Source organism: Ambystoma mexicanum, chromosome 11 (genome assembly GCF_040938575.1).
Source record: "Ambystoma mexicanum isolate Mex_15411 chromosome 11, UKY_AmexF1_1, whole genome shotgun sequence".
Taxonomy (NCBI): Eukaryota; Metazoa; Chordata; class Amphibia; order Caudata; family Ambystomatidae; genus Ambystoma; species Ambystoma mexicanum.
In genome coordinates this window covers 1465630339-1465647711 of record NC_090934.1, presented here as the reverse complement: position 1 = coordinate 1465647711, position 17373 = coordinate 1465630339, and the positions used below count along the sequence as shown (strand labels likewise).

The 17373-nt window shown below is 46.5% G+C and overlaps 1 protein-coding gene across 1 annotated transcript in view; it reads right to left on the bottom strand.

Annotated features, from left to right (window-relative positions):
* Nucleotides 1-17373, bottom strand: part of TMC3 (transmembrane channel like 3) — a 244009-nt gene that overhangs the window by 199531 nt on the left and 27105 nt on the right. Inside the window, exons 4-5 of the mRNA XM_069625138.1 lie at nt 15452-15533; nt 4541-4647 (exon numbers count right to left, since the gene is read on the bottom strand). Of these exons, the coding sequence (XP_069481239.1) occupies nt 4541-4647; nt 15452-15533 (189 nt within the window). The remainder of the gene's footprint in view (nt 1-4540; nt 4648-15451; nt 15534-17373) is intronic.

Genomic DNA, 17373 nt, shown 5'->3' with positions numbered 1-17373 from the left:
GCATCATTTTATTTATTTATTTATTGTGTGCTTGTTAGGCGCTTATAGAATAAGAAAATACTGTTTCACAGAGCCCACAGGGCAGGGAGGGAAATACATTACAAGACAATATTTAAGAGCAGAGGGGAAAAGAGAGGGGGGACGAACCTACTATGCCTTGTGAGTATTCAGAACGTGCAAGTGCAGAAAGGAAAGGGAATCGGGGGTAAGTGCTGGGGAGTCCAAGCTCGCGGGTGAGCCATAGACAAAGTTCTAGTACTGTTGAGTACTACATGGCCTGAGCCGCGGGAGGTGTAAGTGCCAGGGTGTGTAGATGCAAAGTGCTGTGGATAGACAGGAGCTAGGAGAATTGGTGTGGGAGGTCAAGGCCCCGAGGATGCATAAGGGGCAAGGACACTGATTCAGCAACTGTGGGATTAGCAGAGGAGAGATGGAGGGAAGGAGGAAGAAAAGAGGAAAGTCTTAAGGAGCTTCCGGAATTTGAGAAGATCCTATTCAAGGCACAGGGGGAGGGGCAGGCTATTCCAAAGGAGCGAGGTCACAGAGGAAAGTGAGATGATGCAAAGGGATTTGAATTTAATCCGTGCAGCAACCGGGTGCCAGTGAAGACTTTTTAGTGCAGGAGAGATGCGGTCCCTGGGCTTAAGACCAAGGATAAGTCTTGCTGCCCTATTCTGGACAAGCTGGAGGGGTCGCAGAGTGGAAGAAGGAAGATTCAGGAGGAGGCTGTTACGGTAGTCAAGTTTAGAGAGAACCAGGGCTTGAGTCACATTGAGCCTCTGAGGGAATGTGAGAAAAGATAGAATTCCTTTGAGAAGGAAGAGCTGATGGTTGGACTTCTTGGCAACATCCTGAGTGTGAGGGAGGAAGGAAAGAGAGGAGTTGAAGATGACTCCAAGGTTTCTTACTTCAGTTTAAGGAGCAGGGGGAGAGCCCAAGGATGAAGGCCAGAGTGAGGGGAAGAAAGAGGGAGTAGGGGTCCCGATGGGAAGGATCTCAGTTTTACAGGCGTTGAGGCAGAGATCAGTGGAGGCGCGCCAGGACTGGATGGCAGAAAGGCAGTCAGGGATGATGGAGGGTGCAAGAGGCTCAGCAGGGAGTTTGAAGAAGAGCTGTGTGTCGACTGCGTAACACTGGAAGTTGGAGAAGAAAGGGGAAATGAGTCTTGCCAGGAGAGCAAGGTAGATCTTAAAGAGCCAGGCGGAGAGTATAGAGCCCGGGGGACCCCACAGGTGGAGATGGAAGTAGGAGGGGAGAAGGGGCCCAGGATGACTTGGGAAGAGCGGCTAGTGGGGAAAGAGGACAGCCAATCCAGTGCCCGCTCCAAGATACCAAGTGTATGGTGGAGTCTTTGTATGAGTATGGAATGGTTAACTGTGTCAAATGCAAGGAGAGATCAAGAAGGATGAGGACACCTGGGGAGTGGAGTACAGGGATGCGAGCAGCTCTTCACGGGTGTTCAGACGAGCAGTTTCCGTGCCTCTGGATGCTCCGAATCCAAATTGATGGTCGTGGAGGCCACCAACAAGTTTGGTGTGAAAGGTGAGTTGGGGCAAGGCCAGCTTCTCAAGCATCTTCCCCAGTAAGGGGGTGATGGAGGGTGATAGCTTGCAGGGCAGGTATGATGTTTTTTTCAGGAGGGAGTGCTTAAGGGGGGAGGGAAAAGATTCAGTGACAAAAGAGTGATTGCAGAAATCAGTGAGAGCAGGGGCAAGAGAGACAATGTTATCCTTGATGGTCCTGGATGAACAAAGAGAGACCTGTTTAGAAGAGACCTTCAAGGAGAGCACATGTCTGGTAACCTCTTAATGAGTGACAGGAGAGAAGGAGGAAGGAGGATGGAGGGGGTGGAGTGATGGAGTGTAGTAAGGGAGTCAGAATGTCTTGAGTTTAGGTGGCAAAGTGTGAGGCCAGTGCATGCAGAGGGCCTGGGAAGGGGAAGGGAAGGAGGAGACTGCAGGGGGTTGACTAGTTTTTACAGATTTTGAAAAGTTCAGCCGAGCTGCTGGATGCGCTGGAGACCCGTGCCAGAATGTGGGCTCTTTTCTTTGCACGTATAGTGAGTCTTTATTTCCTTGGGAGCAGGCAGCAGGCCAGTTTGGCAGGGGATGAGCCTGATGTTAGGCATTTTCATTCTGATGCACTGTTCAAACCCGGGTCTGACACATCAGCCCACCAAGAACTGAATTCCGGCTCTGTGACACTGAGCTGCCCCCACTGTCCACTCGGACCCTAGAGACTGGTGAGGTCTCTTCACTTTTTGGCAGTACCTTAACTATCACTCTTGGAACTAAGCTCGACGTACTACTTTCTCCAGACCGCCACATCTTCTCTGTGCTTTCCTTTAGGTGGGTCTTTCTATAGTAATCTTTTTCATTCCTCTTGTAGATGGTGTGTTTTATTAAACTGTTTATATTTTTATCGAACCTTAATTGGAGATTCCTCTTATTAGTGGATTGTGATACTGTGTTGTTTGGGTCACTACTGGTTCAGCTTCACACCCCTCCTGAGAGTACAGCCTGCCCTCGGCCAGCGTGACCACAGAAAGGCGAAGCAGGTATATCTCTCGACTCTGCCTTTTTTACCTTTATGAGTGTGTTGGTTTTTTGGTGTGTAGATGTGTGAGGGCTGAGTGGGTGCTTTAGCCTCTACTCACCCTTGTACTCCTGCGAGGCAGAATCCAATGACCAGGAGGAACTGGGTGCTGAGACGAGCAATTACGCCACATTCCTGCCCCATCTCTTCATGGTCACCTTTATGGAGTGAGGGGGATACGATGTACCCTCCCACTCACTCACACTCTCCTCAGTCACTGAGTTGCACCAGTGCATCACGCCCACTGTCTCAGATCCTGCCCGAGGCCCACCCAAATGTGGGAGACAACCTGAAATTATGCACCCTTTCGCTGCTGCCTGATCACATAAAAGGGAGCCATTTTATACTCCTGGGATGGGGCACACATATATGACCTCTGGGCCCGGCGTTCAACCTCCCTGTTGAACTATACAGGAAATAATGTGTCTGTGCTGAACCCCCTTATCTATAAGATGTGATCATTCAGCTGATTAAATTGAAACGTCTCAGCGATACACCTTCCAGCTTTCAAACAAACTGGGCAAGAAGCACAGATCAGCCTGGATCACTATTCTGAAGCTATGACGTCATGTTTAAGCAGATGTTACAGGTGTCCTTCTGATGTCATGGCATTCTGTGCAGGTACTGTGCAGTGGCTTAAAAGCTCCTAGGGGGGCTATTTATGATTATTTTGCTAAGTTAGTGATCATTGCCTCTTAGAAGACAATCAAAGGAAAATGCTGGGTTCTTTCAATCTGGAAGGATCTGTCCTTGTGATTTGTCTGCCACGTTCTTCTGGTCTTTCTCCAATCCTTTGTCTGTCTACAGGCCTTGATCTGGTTTCTTCTGCAGGAATTTAAGTTAAGGCATATGGTCGCTTGTGGGTTTGCAGCAGGCAAAGGTCCATCCATTCAGGGCAATCACTCTTCGATCTCTCAGATTCATTCTGGAAGCAAGACTTGTGTAAATGCTGTTGCCACCCACCCAGATCAGTTTATTAAACCCCCCCGCCCCCAATGGAAGAAGCCCGAATATACATGCTGCCTGGCACAGAAGGGGCTGACAGCACAACCCTGCAGAGGGTGTGATTTCAGCGCACCTAAGAAATGGTCCTACTTTTCAGATGTACACCCTACTTCCTATCACATTTGCACACACGCTCACAAATTAGAAAACGGGTTGTAGTTTATGGTGTTCTCTTTAGAATTCCCTTAAAATGCACACATTGGAATCTTTAATTTCAGGTAACATGCACAATCACACCCAAACGCCTAGCTCATATGACAGAAAGAGTTAATTCTCCGCCTATCTTATAATCAACCGTTGCAAAGGTGGGCGCTCTGGCTGCGGTGCTCATTGGTTTTAAACCCATGGGTCCCTAAATATTATATGTCCTTGACTTGATCCTGCATTGTAGCAATATCACTGTCTTGAAGACCAAACAGTTCTTTAAACATTGCCCAAAAGAATGGTAATCATTTCATCAACTTCACAAGGATGAAAGGCTGAGAGCCTGTCCCGTCTGGATTGAAACCTGGGACCTCCATGTCGCATTCAAATCAATGCTGTGATCTTTGAACTCACGATATTGCCAACTCTTTTTTTTAATCACATACCTTTCTTATAAAACATAGTACTGAGTGATCAACAATCGCTTTACTGTCGAAATGATTAATTGAACAGACAAATTCAGCTTCATAAAACACATACACTTGAGATCAGCACAACATCCAGGCTAATTTATGGCAGGACGTTGACCGAATCCAGGAAACCGTTCCAATTATCTTTGGTAAATCATCAATCAGCAACATTTAGCTTTTTTGTATATTTCTAAATTAGATAATGCTCATTTTTACTTGGAAATCCCAAACCATTTTTCTTTTACACACAGCGTATTTCAGGGTTTGAAGACTGAACGCTCCTATAACATTGATGTGGAGTGATCAGGAATGAAAAGGGGTTTTACCTCTGGCAGTACAACGAAGGCGCCGGTCATAATGGTCAGCACGATATTGATCCCGAAGAGCCATCTCAGGAAGATGAAGTAGGAGGCCACTCCAGACCCAAAGTGACCTGAAATCAAAAGTAGCAGCGGTCAATCATCCAACCGTCCACCTTTTCACGGCGGTGCCGGGCATTAGTCATGCACCCCCTTGCTAAAAGCCAATCTTCCGTGTCGATAAAGCTTATAAATTGGATGCATGCAGCCTCCTTCCATGCACCCCTAACACATCCATGTATTGATTGTAGCCCTTCCTTCTGCAAAGCTTTTAAATACCATATTAATTAACATTGGCGTATCCATCATTGTTAAATTTCAAGAACAACGTGACAGTTTAAGATTATTTATAATTGTATTCAGCTTTTATGTCTGCAGAAGTATTAGCACAATAGTGAGCAAAACCATGGCCGACCACGGAGACACAAGCGATAGACGGGGAGGGAATCGAAAGATTTGGTTTTATTTGATTGTTCAGTCATAATGTGTTTAATACCAGCAAGTTGTTTCGAAGTGTGCGTTCTCTTGCTTCCAAGAAAAACGTGTTGCTCCTGAGCAATCCTTCCTCACCGAACGAGCAAAACATTTTCCCTGTGTGCTTTCCTCACAACTAAACTTGGAGGGTTCACACCAGAAAAGCCAGTGACTCTTCACAAGTAGTCATTGGATCAACTCCTTTGGTAGCGAGTCCGAACAACAGATAAAGTTCTTGACGAGTTTGCTAGCTGAATATGAAACACACAAGTAACAGGGGGTAACCTTTAGGAGCTAAAAAAGCATGACTTGCAGGCAAAGTAGTAAAATGAAAATGTGAATATGAAAGCACTCTAAAAACTATAGTGATTCAAGCAAGCGTGAACTGGAACACAAGAAGAAAAATGGCTCTTGCTGGGATTGGGGGTTTAGGGCGACCTTCTGGTGTAATAACCAGAAGGGATCAAAGGTGTAAGGCAGTGAAAGAAAGTGAAAGTGCCCATAGACATCTCTTGGGAGGAAGTCATAGCTGTGTGATGGCGGGCAAGGTTGGAACCCATCCAGCCTTGAGTAGGCCCTTGCTCCTTTCTCTCCCATCCCCCCACCATATTCCGCAAAGCACTATTCCATTCTGTGATCCTGAATGCCCCTCCAAATACTAGGCCACACAGTCTCGGTCTCTGCCACTGCTCTTCTGCTTACTCCCGGCCACAGTATGGAAATAGCAAAGGGCTAAGTCTTTCTATGGGAGTTATCTTGCCTTCTAGTTTGTATAATGGTACATTGGGCAAACATGTTCATCAAGGCCACAACTTCCCATTAAAAAAAGAAAGCTACTGGCACCCCGAACATGACCCCTGCATTCAAGCCTACTTAGTTCAGGCTGGTGGGCATTACTGACACAGCCCCCTGGAAATTTGTGGCTTATTGCAACAATCCTACAAATTCACTTTATATATGGCGTACATAAATCATGAATTTGTATTGAACCTGTTTGGAGCATCTCTCAACATTACTTCAGTTCTGAAAACACCTTATAAAAACAAAAATGTGGCACTTCGAAAGGGACACAGTTTGCCCCCTGTTGTGCAAATGTCTTTACTTATTGACTGATGGAGAAACTTATATGACTCATGATTTGAAGAAAAGGGCTTGTCTAATCTGGTTAGTCTTTACTGACATTATTTTCATTATTTGGGTCATCAAAATCATAGACAGTTCAGTTTGTACATGTCATCTGTAATGACCATCCATTAAACATGGTGCTTCTGAAGTAGACTTCAGAGCAAACTCCTTAAAGCCATGTGAAATCCCACTAAATATATTTTGGAATAAAATATGATCCAATAAATTATTACTGTAAATCAATTCAGGAAATAAACTTTTAAATTTACAGAGAATGACAAAATACAATTACACATTTTTCAGTGATGGCTTTTTACATGACAAAGACATTGCAAAGAAATGTCAACTTCATCTCATCTGTGGTCTCAAAGGTTTAAGTTTGGAATAGTATAGCATGTTTCTACATCTGCCCTGCTCAGCAGGTGATAATGTAATCTTTTGTGATTTCTAATTTAGTATTTACAGCTCAGTGTATATGTAACAAGTATCACGTATGTCAAGTGCAAAGGTTTTGGAATACTGCTGACATGAATGCCAGCTCACATGGTTTAGTCTTGTATAGCTTGTATGGTTTCATTTTTTATATATATATATATTTGGGGGCAGGATGCAATGTTCAGAACTAGTTTCAAACTTGAGCACAGCTGAGAAAAATAAATAGCCATACTATTCACCTGGCATGACTTATAATGGGCATTTTGTGTGATGTGTGCGTGCAATCATGCCTGACCTGAGCTACACACCAAGCAGATATTTACGTCTCCAATTTTGCGACAAGTGAGGGTGGGCAGTGCGTTTCTGGGTGCATCTTTGACTCACCATGGCAGACAGTATAGTAAAAAAAAGGGCTTCACCTCCATCTTGCCAGACCAGGTCTGTGTAATACACAAGAGAGACAGGACTATATGAAGGGCCCTCCAGGCCTCTCATAGCCGGTTCAGACATAGTAAGGGCAGTTTAAGATTCCACTACTATACTATGGGTGGACATGCCAAACACACCATCCAGAGGAGAGACCCCTAGGTTCTATCTCCTGCAATACACTTTCAAGACCTACAAAGGCAGAGGCACAGGTTTCTGCTGAATTAAACAGTCTCCAGCCCTCAGCCCATGTGGCCAATGTGAGATAATGCATGTCTCAGTGGTAAACACATATGAGCTAAACATGTTAAATACATATCTCAGACATCTATGGGACAAGAGGGGTGGGTGATGAACTGGTTTATTACCTGATCTGAGCTTGGGTCAAGTCTGATGGTGTTGTGTTTGCTAAGCCTACCATATGTGCCCTTGGTCTGGGGCAACACCCAAAAGTGCCCCACAGGGGGTAAATTAGACAAAGAAGAACCAAATGCATTTTGCACATTCAGTGTTTTTCTAAGGTTTTTGCAGTGTTTTATTCGTCAATTGGTGATAGTACACTTCATATTTACAATCGTATTGTGCTTTTTGGCAGGTCTGGCCTTTTTTACTTGTGACAGGTTATATTTCCAATTTTTGCAAAACATATGCTACATTAAAGGACAGAACAGCCAACGCGTGTTTTGACCAAAAGGGTCCTTGTCAAGGCAGGGGTGTGTGGCTTATTTTGTCCACTGTTTGAGATGGTCCCGGGGTTGGTAGACCACTTATAATGTTGGATAGTAGTACTTTGTGATCATTGGGCCTCATTCCGACCCTGGCGTTAACCAAGGCGCTATTAGCGCCTTGGTTGACGCCGTTATTTTTCCGACTCTGCCATGGTGAATGGCGGAATTACCGCCCCATTCCAAGGTTGACGCGGGCGGTAATTCCCCATTCACCATGGGCCCTTCCCCATTCCCATTTTTGGCCCATAGGGCTCAATGGGAATGGGGAAGGCGCTAATTACGGCACCGTAAATTACAGTGCCGTAATTAGCTCCTAGGTCCCTTTGCGGGTTGGTTTTTTAACGCCTGCAAAAAGCAGGCGTTAAGTACCAACCCACAAAGGGAACTCGGAATAGGGCGGTAAGGGTTTAACGGCACCGGTCTCGTTACCGGTGACAGTTAACCCTTACCGCCCTACTCGGAATGACCCCTATTGAGTCCCTTAGGAATTATCATATCCAAATTGTGTATTGGGCTGATTGGCCACCAGGGGGCGTAGAGATGAACTAACTGCTCGGCGCAGATCCTCACCAACAGCTCCGTTCTGGGTCTAGAGCCCACCCCAGAGAACCCCCATCATCTGTAGTTACCCACCACCCACCCCCTGTCCCGTGTGTGCCACACCGTGCTGACCGTCATGGGCTTTTCCCCGAGCTCCGGGGACTGAGGAAGGCCGAGATAGGACCCGCGGAGGAAGACCAAGGGTGAGTCCTGCTCCCGATCCGGCTGTAGACTCCATAAGCAAAAGACCAGTGCCCGGCAAGAGGAGTAGCCGTAGCGGGCTCTCAGCAGCCCTGAAACCCACCTCCCCATAGTGAGGGTTCCGGATGGGTAAGAACCAGGACAGCTAAAGGAGAAGGTGAAGAGCAGGGGACAGACGCAGGGCCGGAACATGGGAAGAGGACATCTGGAGAGGGCCCTCCCTGATTCGGGAGTCCCAGTAACAGCAGGAGCAGTAACTGATACGACCCCAGGCCTCCGCCTGGCTAAAGTAGAGGAGCCGCCATGTAGCGCAGGCCCCAAGAGGGAGAACACATAGTAGGAGGGTCTCAGCGGACTGCCGGGCCAGTGTGGAGGTGTGTAGGAGGGGAGGATGCCCCCCACCCTCCTGAAATCCCTCAGGGAAAAAAACAAAAAACAAAGAAAGACAAAGAAATATGGAACGGCTGTGGAGCTCCCTGCAACCCGCACCTGCTCTCAGGAGGAGGAGGGCCACCCTGTCAAGAGGTCCACGTGGAGGGGCACTGACTCAGAGGCCGGGCACTGACCGCACCCTGTGACCATCTCGACCTGCAGGGGCACACCTGGCACCCGCACCTGGGGTAAGCGGGAGGTCCTGCTCACATCCCAGGAGCCCTAGTGAGCTGGGCCTCCCTCCCCGCCACCACAGCCATCTGAGTAATATTGAGCCCTGGTGGAACCCAGAGCATGGAGGAGTACCAGTTGAGGGTCTCCCCCTGTGGCCTCCCTCCCCCACATCACCATCAGTGCAACAGACCAAGTTCTGCCACCGGGAGGGCTTTGTACCTCCTGCCCAAGAGAGGGGCCGGTGAACCTCCCCGTTGATGCCGGGCCCTTGACCCCATAGCTGCCTTACCTGCCCGGCATTGGGACGCTTGACTGGAGTGGAAGTCCGGTCATCCCTAGCACGGCCCGCCCCCTGACCTTGCAATCTTCCATGGGGAGCCCACCAGCTCCTGGTCTTCTGCACTTCAAAAATGTCACTACGAATCAGTACCCCAAAAATTCCAGGTGACTACACCCTCTTTGCCATCACCAAGCATGAAGGACTCTCAATCCTTGAGGAAGGACATGGTAGCACTGCTTGTGGAAATAAGGGGCTTTGATCGGACATTGGCAAAAGGTTAGATGGGCTTGACAAGAAGGTAGACAATATGGATGACAGAATCCAGGGTCTTGAGGCAAACAAATCCTTGATCGACATACTGGAGTCCCATATCGGCATGAGAATCTCTGAACTGGAAAGGAGGGAGGAGCAGAAAGCCTTGAAAATGGACGACTTCCAAAACTGAGAATGCCGGTGCAACCTGACATTTTTTGGCTTTCCAGAAAGAGATGGAGAAACGCAAGGTGACAGAATTAAAGCCATCAACAAAGTCATTAGGAAAGTCTTTAATGACGACAATATCACCAAACCCACCTTCCACACAGCAAACAGAGCAGGGTTGGGGTGCCCGTGCACCAAGGGCAGTGCTGGCTAAATTCCATTACTACTCGGAAAAAGCAAAAATACTGTACATGGTGAGAAAAAAGGTCTTGGGGTTTGGGGAACCTCCCAATTTTCGATGTTCCAGGACCTCCTTGTCTTCACCCTGTCCCGCAGAAGACTATTCACCCCCCTCACTAAATGGCTCACAACAATGGGGGTGCGATACAGATGGGGATTTCCCTTCTCTCTCGCCTTTGAGTTTGAGGGGTACAAATATAACTTGGTCACAGAGGATGACATCAATAGAGTGATGCAGGAGGTGCTCAGAGAGGCCGCCCTGGTGGCTGCCCTCTGGGACCCAGAAGTATCGTGGAGAACAGCCCCAAAAAGCAAGGGCTCATAGATGGATGCTGGGTCAAAGGGCTTCACAAATTCATGAAGTTGAATCTGGCATCCCCCACCACAATCTTGAGGGGCCAAGGTATACATCGGCAGCTCTGGGGAGAAAACTGGTGAACTTTCCAAATAATGGGAGACAAACATGATCTCCCTAGCCTGTTAAGTACTGGGGGACTTCTCTATCCTAAAAATGTCTGAGGGGGGGGTTCTTTTCTTTCTTTTTCCTCTTCCTGCTCTGATTCTCCAAAGTTCATGGAGACTGAGTGCTAAGTTAACCATACAAGAGGGGGGCTTACTGAAGGGGGCTCAGTGGTGGCAACGGGTGGGGATGCAAATGGTGGTCTGGCCCATCGATGTCCATGATGGCATCAGGAGTCCAGACCCCAGGGGTGGAGGGCGGGGGAGTTGGTGGGGACTTCCTTGCAAGGGGTTTATCATGTTTTCTAGTTTGGTTACAACCATTCTACAGAAGGTTGGGACATTAACTGACAACAATGCTAGGTTTATGACTCCAGTTCACATGTCAGGCCATCCTGATCAGATTTAGTTTTTTGGTTCAAATTCAGATCCGAATGGCTAATGCAATTTGTACAATGGCACTGGGCTCACTGAACGTCAGAGGTTTAAACTCCCTGAATAAGAGATCCCTAACAATACATGAATTTCACTTATCGAAGTTAAACATCATGTTTCTGTAGGAGCCACAATTGCATCGAGGGAAGGAACCAGACCTTAGAGCCAAAGCTATAGGTGGGGACTTTTATGCATCCGACAAGTCCAAAAAAGGGGGTTGCAATTGTGGTGGCTAACAAACAAAATTTTGTCTCAACGGCGGAATTAAAATATCCCAGTGGTCAATACGTAATGGTCAAGGGGGAGGTTAAAGGCAACATGGTTACCCTAGTCTCAGTTTACTGTCCGAAAGACGGGCAAGACCAGTTCTGGGAATCAATGAAGGGCAAAATTCAATAATTTGTAGAAGGTTCCTTGATTATAGGGGGTGAATTTATCATGGTCCTTGACCCTGACATAGAAAGAAAAAGGGTGCCCACACATGCGGCCACCTGTGTGCAGTATACAAAGGCTCTCTGTTTTCAACAAACCAATGCAGGATTGGGGTGATGGATTCTCCGAAGTGAGGCGGCGGGACCCCTGTTCACTTTCTACTCTAAAGTGCACAACACATTCTCAAGGATAGACTACCTCCTTATCGAGAGCCCTCGGAAAAAACAGAATGCCGGAATCAACCACGAAGTCCATACCGTGGTCGGACCACAACATGGTTAGAGCAGAATAGGGGAATGGTTCTCAGATAAACACAGTAGTAAATGGTCCTGCAATGACCTTTGGTTAAAAGACAAGGAGCTGGCCCAGACACTGATGAGATCAATCAGAGAATTCTTTCACTTTAATGACAATGGCGAGGTGGGGGTTCCGGGAGTATGGGAAGGGCGCTGAGGTCCCAAATGCTTTCTGGAGATCAGGAGAAACTCCAGAAATACACAGCCGAACTGAAGGCCCTTCTGAGTCACCAAACGGTACGTAAATTGCCATTCCTCAAACAGAAATACACAGAGAGGGGGGAACAAGCCGATAAAATATTTGGCTTGGAGGGGAATCGAGCAAAGAAACTCTAGAAGAGTAGCTGCAATACAACCAATGAGAGGAGAAAAACTCCTAGACGATGCCCATATAGCATACAAATTTTGTGAGTACAACGAAACCCTTTATATGGTTCCTATATCGACCAATTATTGAACGTTATTCGCATCCTGTGTCTGTCACCCCCTAACACTCTCATGGTTTGGGAAGATGGTGACAGTTAAGATGAATGTACTAGCCCAGGCTGCTGTACTTATTTAGTGCCCTCCCGACTCCCCTCCCTGAACCCTTCTTTGCCAAACTAAAGATGATGATAAATACGTTCATATGTGAGGGAAAGATGCCTAGAATTAAAATGACAACACTAACCCTGCCTAGAGATTTCAGTGTCTTTGGGCTCCCTGACTTTTGGCTGTACTACAAAGCCGACCCAACTCCTGTTAGTCCTGTTAGAACAGCTTGGAGATGACTTAGGCACATACTGGACTTACATCGAGGACTTCAGCACTCACCCAAAGAGAGGCAGAGACCTATTGTGGTCCCCAACAAAAGCCATCCCGACCACACCAGGAAGCATCCAACTCTTGCTGTCTTGTGTACTGTATGGAAAAAGGGTAAAAACCACAACCTCCTCTCTTCCTGGCCTTCCCCGCTGAGTTCGGAGTGGGGATCCCGGCTGGAGGTTGGTGAGAGGTGCTTTCACCACTCATTAAAATAGTCCGACAATGGTCTTGAGAGAGCTGAACAACTATTCCTGGAAGGCCAAATCATTGAATTCATCCCCCTGTCTGAATCTGTGGGGGTGGATTCTCTACGTATTTTTGAGTACCTTCCCCTCAAGGGTATCCTATCAGATCCAAGATGGCACTTCAAGATCTCTAGACCCCTCACTCCCTTTGAGAAAGTCATTAACAAAGCCACCTCAAGAAAGGGAAATATACAAAGTGATGATGAGTTGGACTTGGGAGGGAGACAGAATTTCAAGCAATTATTGGCCAGACAGTCAGGGTGGGAAATTCCAGAAGATAATGGGGTCAAATGCATAAGCTAATGCTTTCTGGCAATCTTTACACGTTGGTAATGTAACACAACTTTAAAATATTAAACTGCTGGCACCTACCTACCCTTAAACTTTCCAAGATGTTCCTGGGATCCTCCCCCCGCTGCCCCAGACCCTATGACCAGACTGGTTCATGGTTCCACATGTGGTGGTCCTGCCCAAAGGTAAAGGTTTACTGGTCTGAAGTCTTCAGTTGGATCAAAGACTCCGTGGGAATAACCCCTGAGCTGGAACCTCTCCAACTGCTGTTGGGCGTCCCGGATGAGGAAAGTAAGGAGCCAAGCTTCCGAAAACATATTGAAGCTATGCTGAGAGCGGGGAGAGTGGCTCTAGCCCAAAAATGGAAGTGTGTCTCCTTACCCTCCAAAAATGACTGGTTGAACAAACTATGGGGCATATTCACGAATGAAAAACTGTCTGCTATGATAAATGATCATCTGGAGTCGTTTCATATCGAATGGGGGATTTATATGCCGAAATGGCATAGTGACAAACCTAAACTATTCGCTACGGAGTTAATGAGCTGGTCTGTGACAGTGCCAATGTCTGTAGGGAGAGCCATAAGCCCTGCAACGGTCCAGTGCCACCACTGAGCTTGTTTACCCGTGTTATGTAACTGGTCTTTTGTTCTAACTGGTAGAATGGTCAATGTGTTTAACTCAAAGGAGGTGGCAGGGGGAAAGAGGGAGGAGTTGTTCAAGGAAATTTGACGATTTATGTGTGCTTTATTCCTATGATTGGTATTTCCCAAAAATGCCAATAAACATCTAAGTTCAAAGGAGATGTAGTCTCACATATACCATTAAATAAATGAGCACAGTACAGAATTATGCATTAAAAAGCCTTTACCTCCTGTTACACTCTATCAGGCCAAATACTTCATCACAGTTAACGCATGTTGTTTTTTTCAGAATTGTTTTATTATGTTGTGTTTCCATAGCATGATACGATGGCTTTTATTTAATCAAGCTGACTTTGCGCAGACCTGCCTGCCTTTGTTAGCACATGGGCATGGCTGCTGCAAGTCCATGGTCTAGGAATGTACTGATTTCCAGGTGGCACCTGTCCACACAGCCACAATCCTCATGTGTATAGCAGGCACCAGTCCACACAGTCACAATCCTCATGTCTATAGGAGGCACCAGTCCACACAGTCACAGTCCTCGTGTGTATAGCAGGCACCAGTCCACACAGTCACAATCCTCATGTCTATAGGAGGCACCAGTCCACACAGTCACAGTCCTCGTGTCTATAGCAGGCACCAGTCCACACAGTCACAATCCTCATGTCTATAGGAGGCACCAGTCCACACAGTCACAGTCCTCGTGTCTATAGGAGGCACCAGTCCACACAGTCACAATCCTCATGTGTATAGCAGGCACCAGTCCACACAGTCACAATCCTCATGTCTATAGGCGGCACCAGTCCACACAGTCACAGTCCTCGTGTCTATAGGCGGCACCAGTCCACACAGTCACAGTCCTCGTGTCTATAGGCGGCACCAGTCCACACAGTCACAGTCCTCGTGTCTATAGGCGGCACCAGTCCACACAGTCACAGTCCTCGTGTCTATAGGAGGCACCAGTCCACTCAGTCACAGTCCTCATGTGTATAGCAGGCACCAGTCCACACAGTCACAGTCCTCGTGTCTATAGGAGGCACCAGTCCACACAGTCACAGTCCTCGTGTCTATAGGAGGCACCGGTCCACTCAGTCACAGTCCTCATGTGTATAGCAGGCACCAGTCCACACAGTCACAATCCTCATGTGTATAGCAGGCACCAGTCCACACAGTCACAATCCTCATGTCTATAGGCGGCACCAGTCCACACAGTCACAGTCCTCGTGTCTATAGGAGGCACCAGTCCACACAGTCACAGTCCTCGTGTCTATAGGAGGCACCAGTCCACTCAGTCACAATCCTCATGTCTATAGGCGGCACCAGTCCACTCAGTCACAATCCTCATGTCTATAGGCGGCACCAGTCCACACAGTCACAGTCCTCGTGTCTATAGGAGGCACCAGTCCACTCAGTCACAGTCCTCATGTGTATAGCAGGCACCAGTCCACACAGTCACAATCCTCATGTGTATAGCAGGCACCAGTCCACACAGTCACAATCCTCATGTCTATAGGCGGCACCAGTCCACTCAGTCACAATCCTCATGTCTATAGGAGGCACCAGTCCACACAGTCACAGTCCTCGTGTCTATAGGAGGCACCAGTCCACACAGTCACAGTCCTCGTGTCTATAGGAGGCACCAGTCCACACAGTCACAGTCCTCGTGTCTTTAGGAGGCACCAGTCCACTCAGTCACAGTCCTCGTGTCTATAGGAGGCACCAGTCCACTCAGTCACAGTCCTCGTGTCTATAGGAGGCACCAGTCCACTCAGTCACAGTCCTCATGTCTAATACTTACTCTCTATTTTCTTTATACGCATTTCCCAAGGGATAAAGATGACCAGAAAGTTATATGCAAGTCGAACAAACTTCTTCCAGAGCTGAAAGACAAGTGATAGCTGTGTCAATGTTTCCTTAAAACCTTCAGGTATAAAACAGACATGAACAATTGACCATTATATATTATTGGAGGCTGCATGAAGGTAAGGTACGTTTTTTGTATGTAGTGTGTGCGTATATATATATATATATATATTCAATGAAAAAACTTTGTTAAAGGGACGTTATGGTTAAGTTGCGTTACAAAAACCTATGAAATTCAGTAAAAAAAGTTGTTAAAAGGACGTTATGGTTACAAGTAAAATCCCAAAACCCCTGAAATTCGCCAATTATGGTAAGCTAAGCAACCATAACTCGCGCCACCACCGTCCACTGCTAAGACTAACACCCAGGACATCAAGGATGACATCACAAATATATTGTTTTTTTTACTGAATCTACATATATAGATAATGTAAATTTGATAAATGTTTACTAGGATGCCCTTAGTTTATATACATATAACATAGTACATACTGAACCCCCCCACCTGCGCTAGTGCGTCTGATATCCACGGACCATGCAGCTATTCGTGTACGGACTTGGATAACATCAACACTATCCAAAAACTCAGGGGGTATCTTACATTGTTATATCATGCAAATAAAACACTAAACATGTTCAAAAAGCAGCACATAAATAAATGACATTCAATAATATATAAGAAGTGAAACTGTGTATGTAAAACACTAACAGTCCAATTACATAGCATAAGCAACATGGTGGAATATACCAAAACACACAATACATAAGCCTCCAACAGAATTTCCTCACAGAAATTGCACAGCTAAAATCATCAGGGCACCTACGCAGCAATAACAGCAAAAATTAGCATGAAACTAGTGAGTACACTACATTTATTGTATATATTTATAAACTTTCTGTATTAGGTAAACTAAAACCTTTTTTTAGGGAAAACATTACTCTGGAGTTTGGATACATGTCCATAACTTTTTCATTTCCATCTTTCATTGCAAATTGCAAAGAGATTCCAGAAACATGTCCTAAGCTGTTCCCTCCACAATGAATAATAATAATAAGAGCACAAAGAGGTACCAAATCCACCCACTTCATTTCACGCACTCCATGCCAGTGCACTTCCACATGAGGGAATCCAAGATGTACGGCCACTCTGCAGCGATCTGCATGCACCTCCAACCAATGTATCCACGAGTCTCCCAAAATTCTAGGCATTCGGCCTTCGGCCATGCACCCAAGACTCTAGGCCCTGGCCACAACCACCGCAGCATAACACACCCATAGAAACAAACACCTACCAAATGACCACAACCCAAAAACATAATACATCCACCTCAAAACTATCCACTTCAATTAACATTCTAAAAAAGTATTACAACCAACGTACAAACTCTTCAATACATACCCTCTTCATCAAATGCTCTTCTAACGACCCAAATCCAACATCATACTAAAGTAAAATAGCCAGTAGTGCGTCCATTGTTAGTATGTCCGAGTGTTAGTATGTCGGCGGACAGCCACAGTGACTGCGGACATCGCAAACACATCACGGCCTTCTCCCACCTAAACAAATACAACATTTGACCCATCTCTTACTACCCAACCCTCTCCAAGCACTCATACACACCAACATACTCCACCAAAATTGGATTTATGCTCACTTCCACTGCATGTCCGCACGTCCAATATGGAGGGCGCATCAAAACAATTTGACGCTCCTCACGCCTCATCCCAGCCAATCAAACAACTTGTTGTGTGTCATAGATATCACAAATTTTCTTGCCTTATGTTTTGTTCATTTAAAAAAAAAACTACTGGACGGATTTACACCAAATTAAGAAAAGCACACTTTTGGGAAGAAGC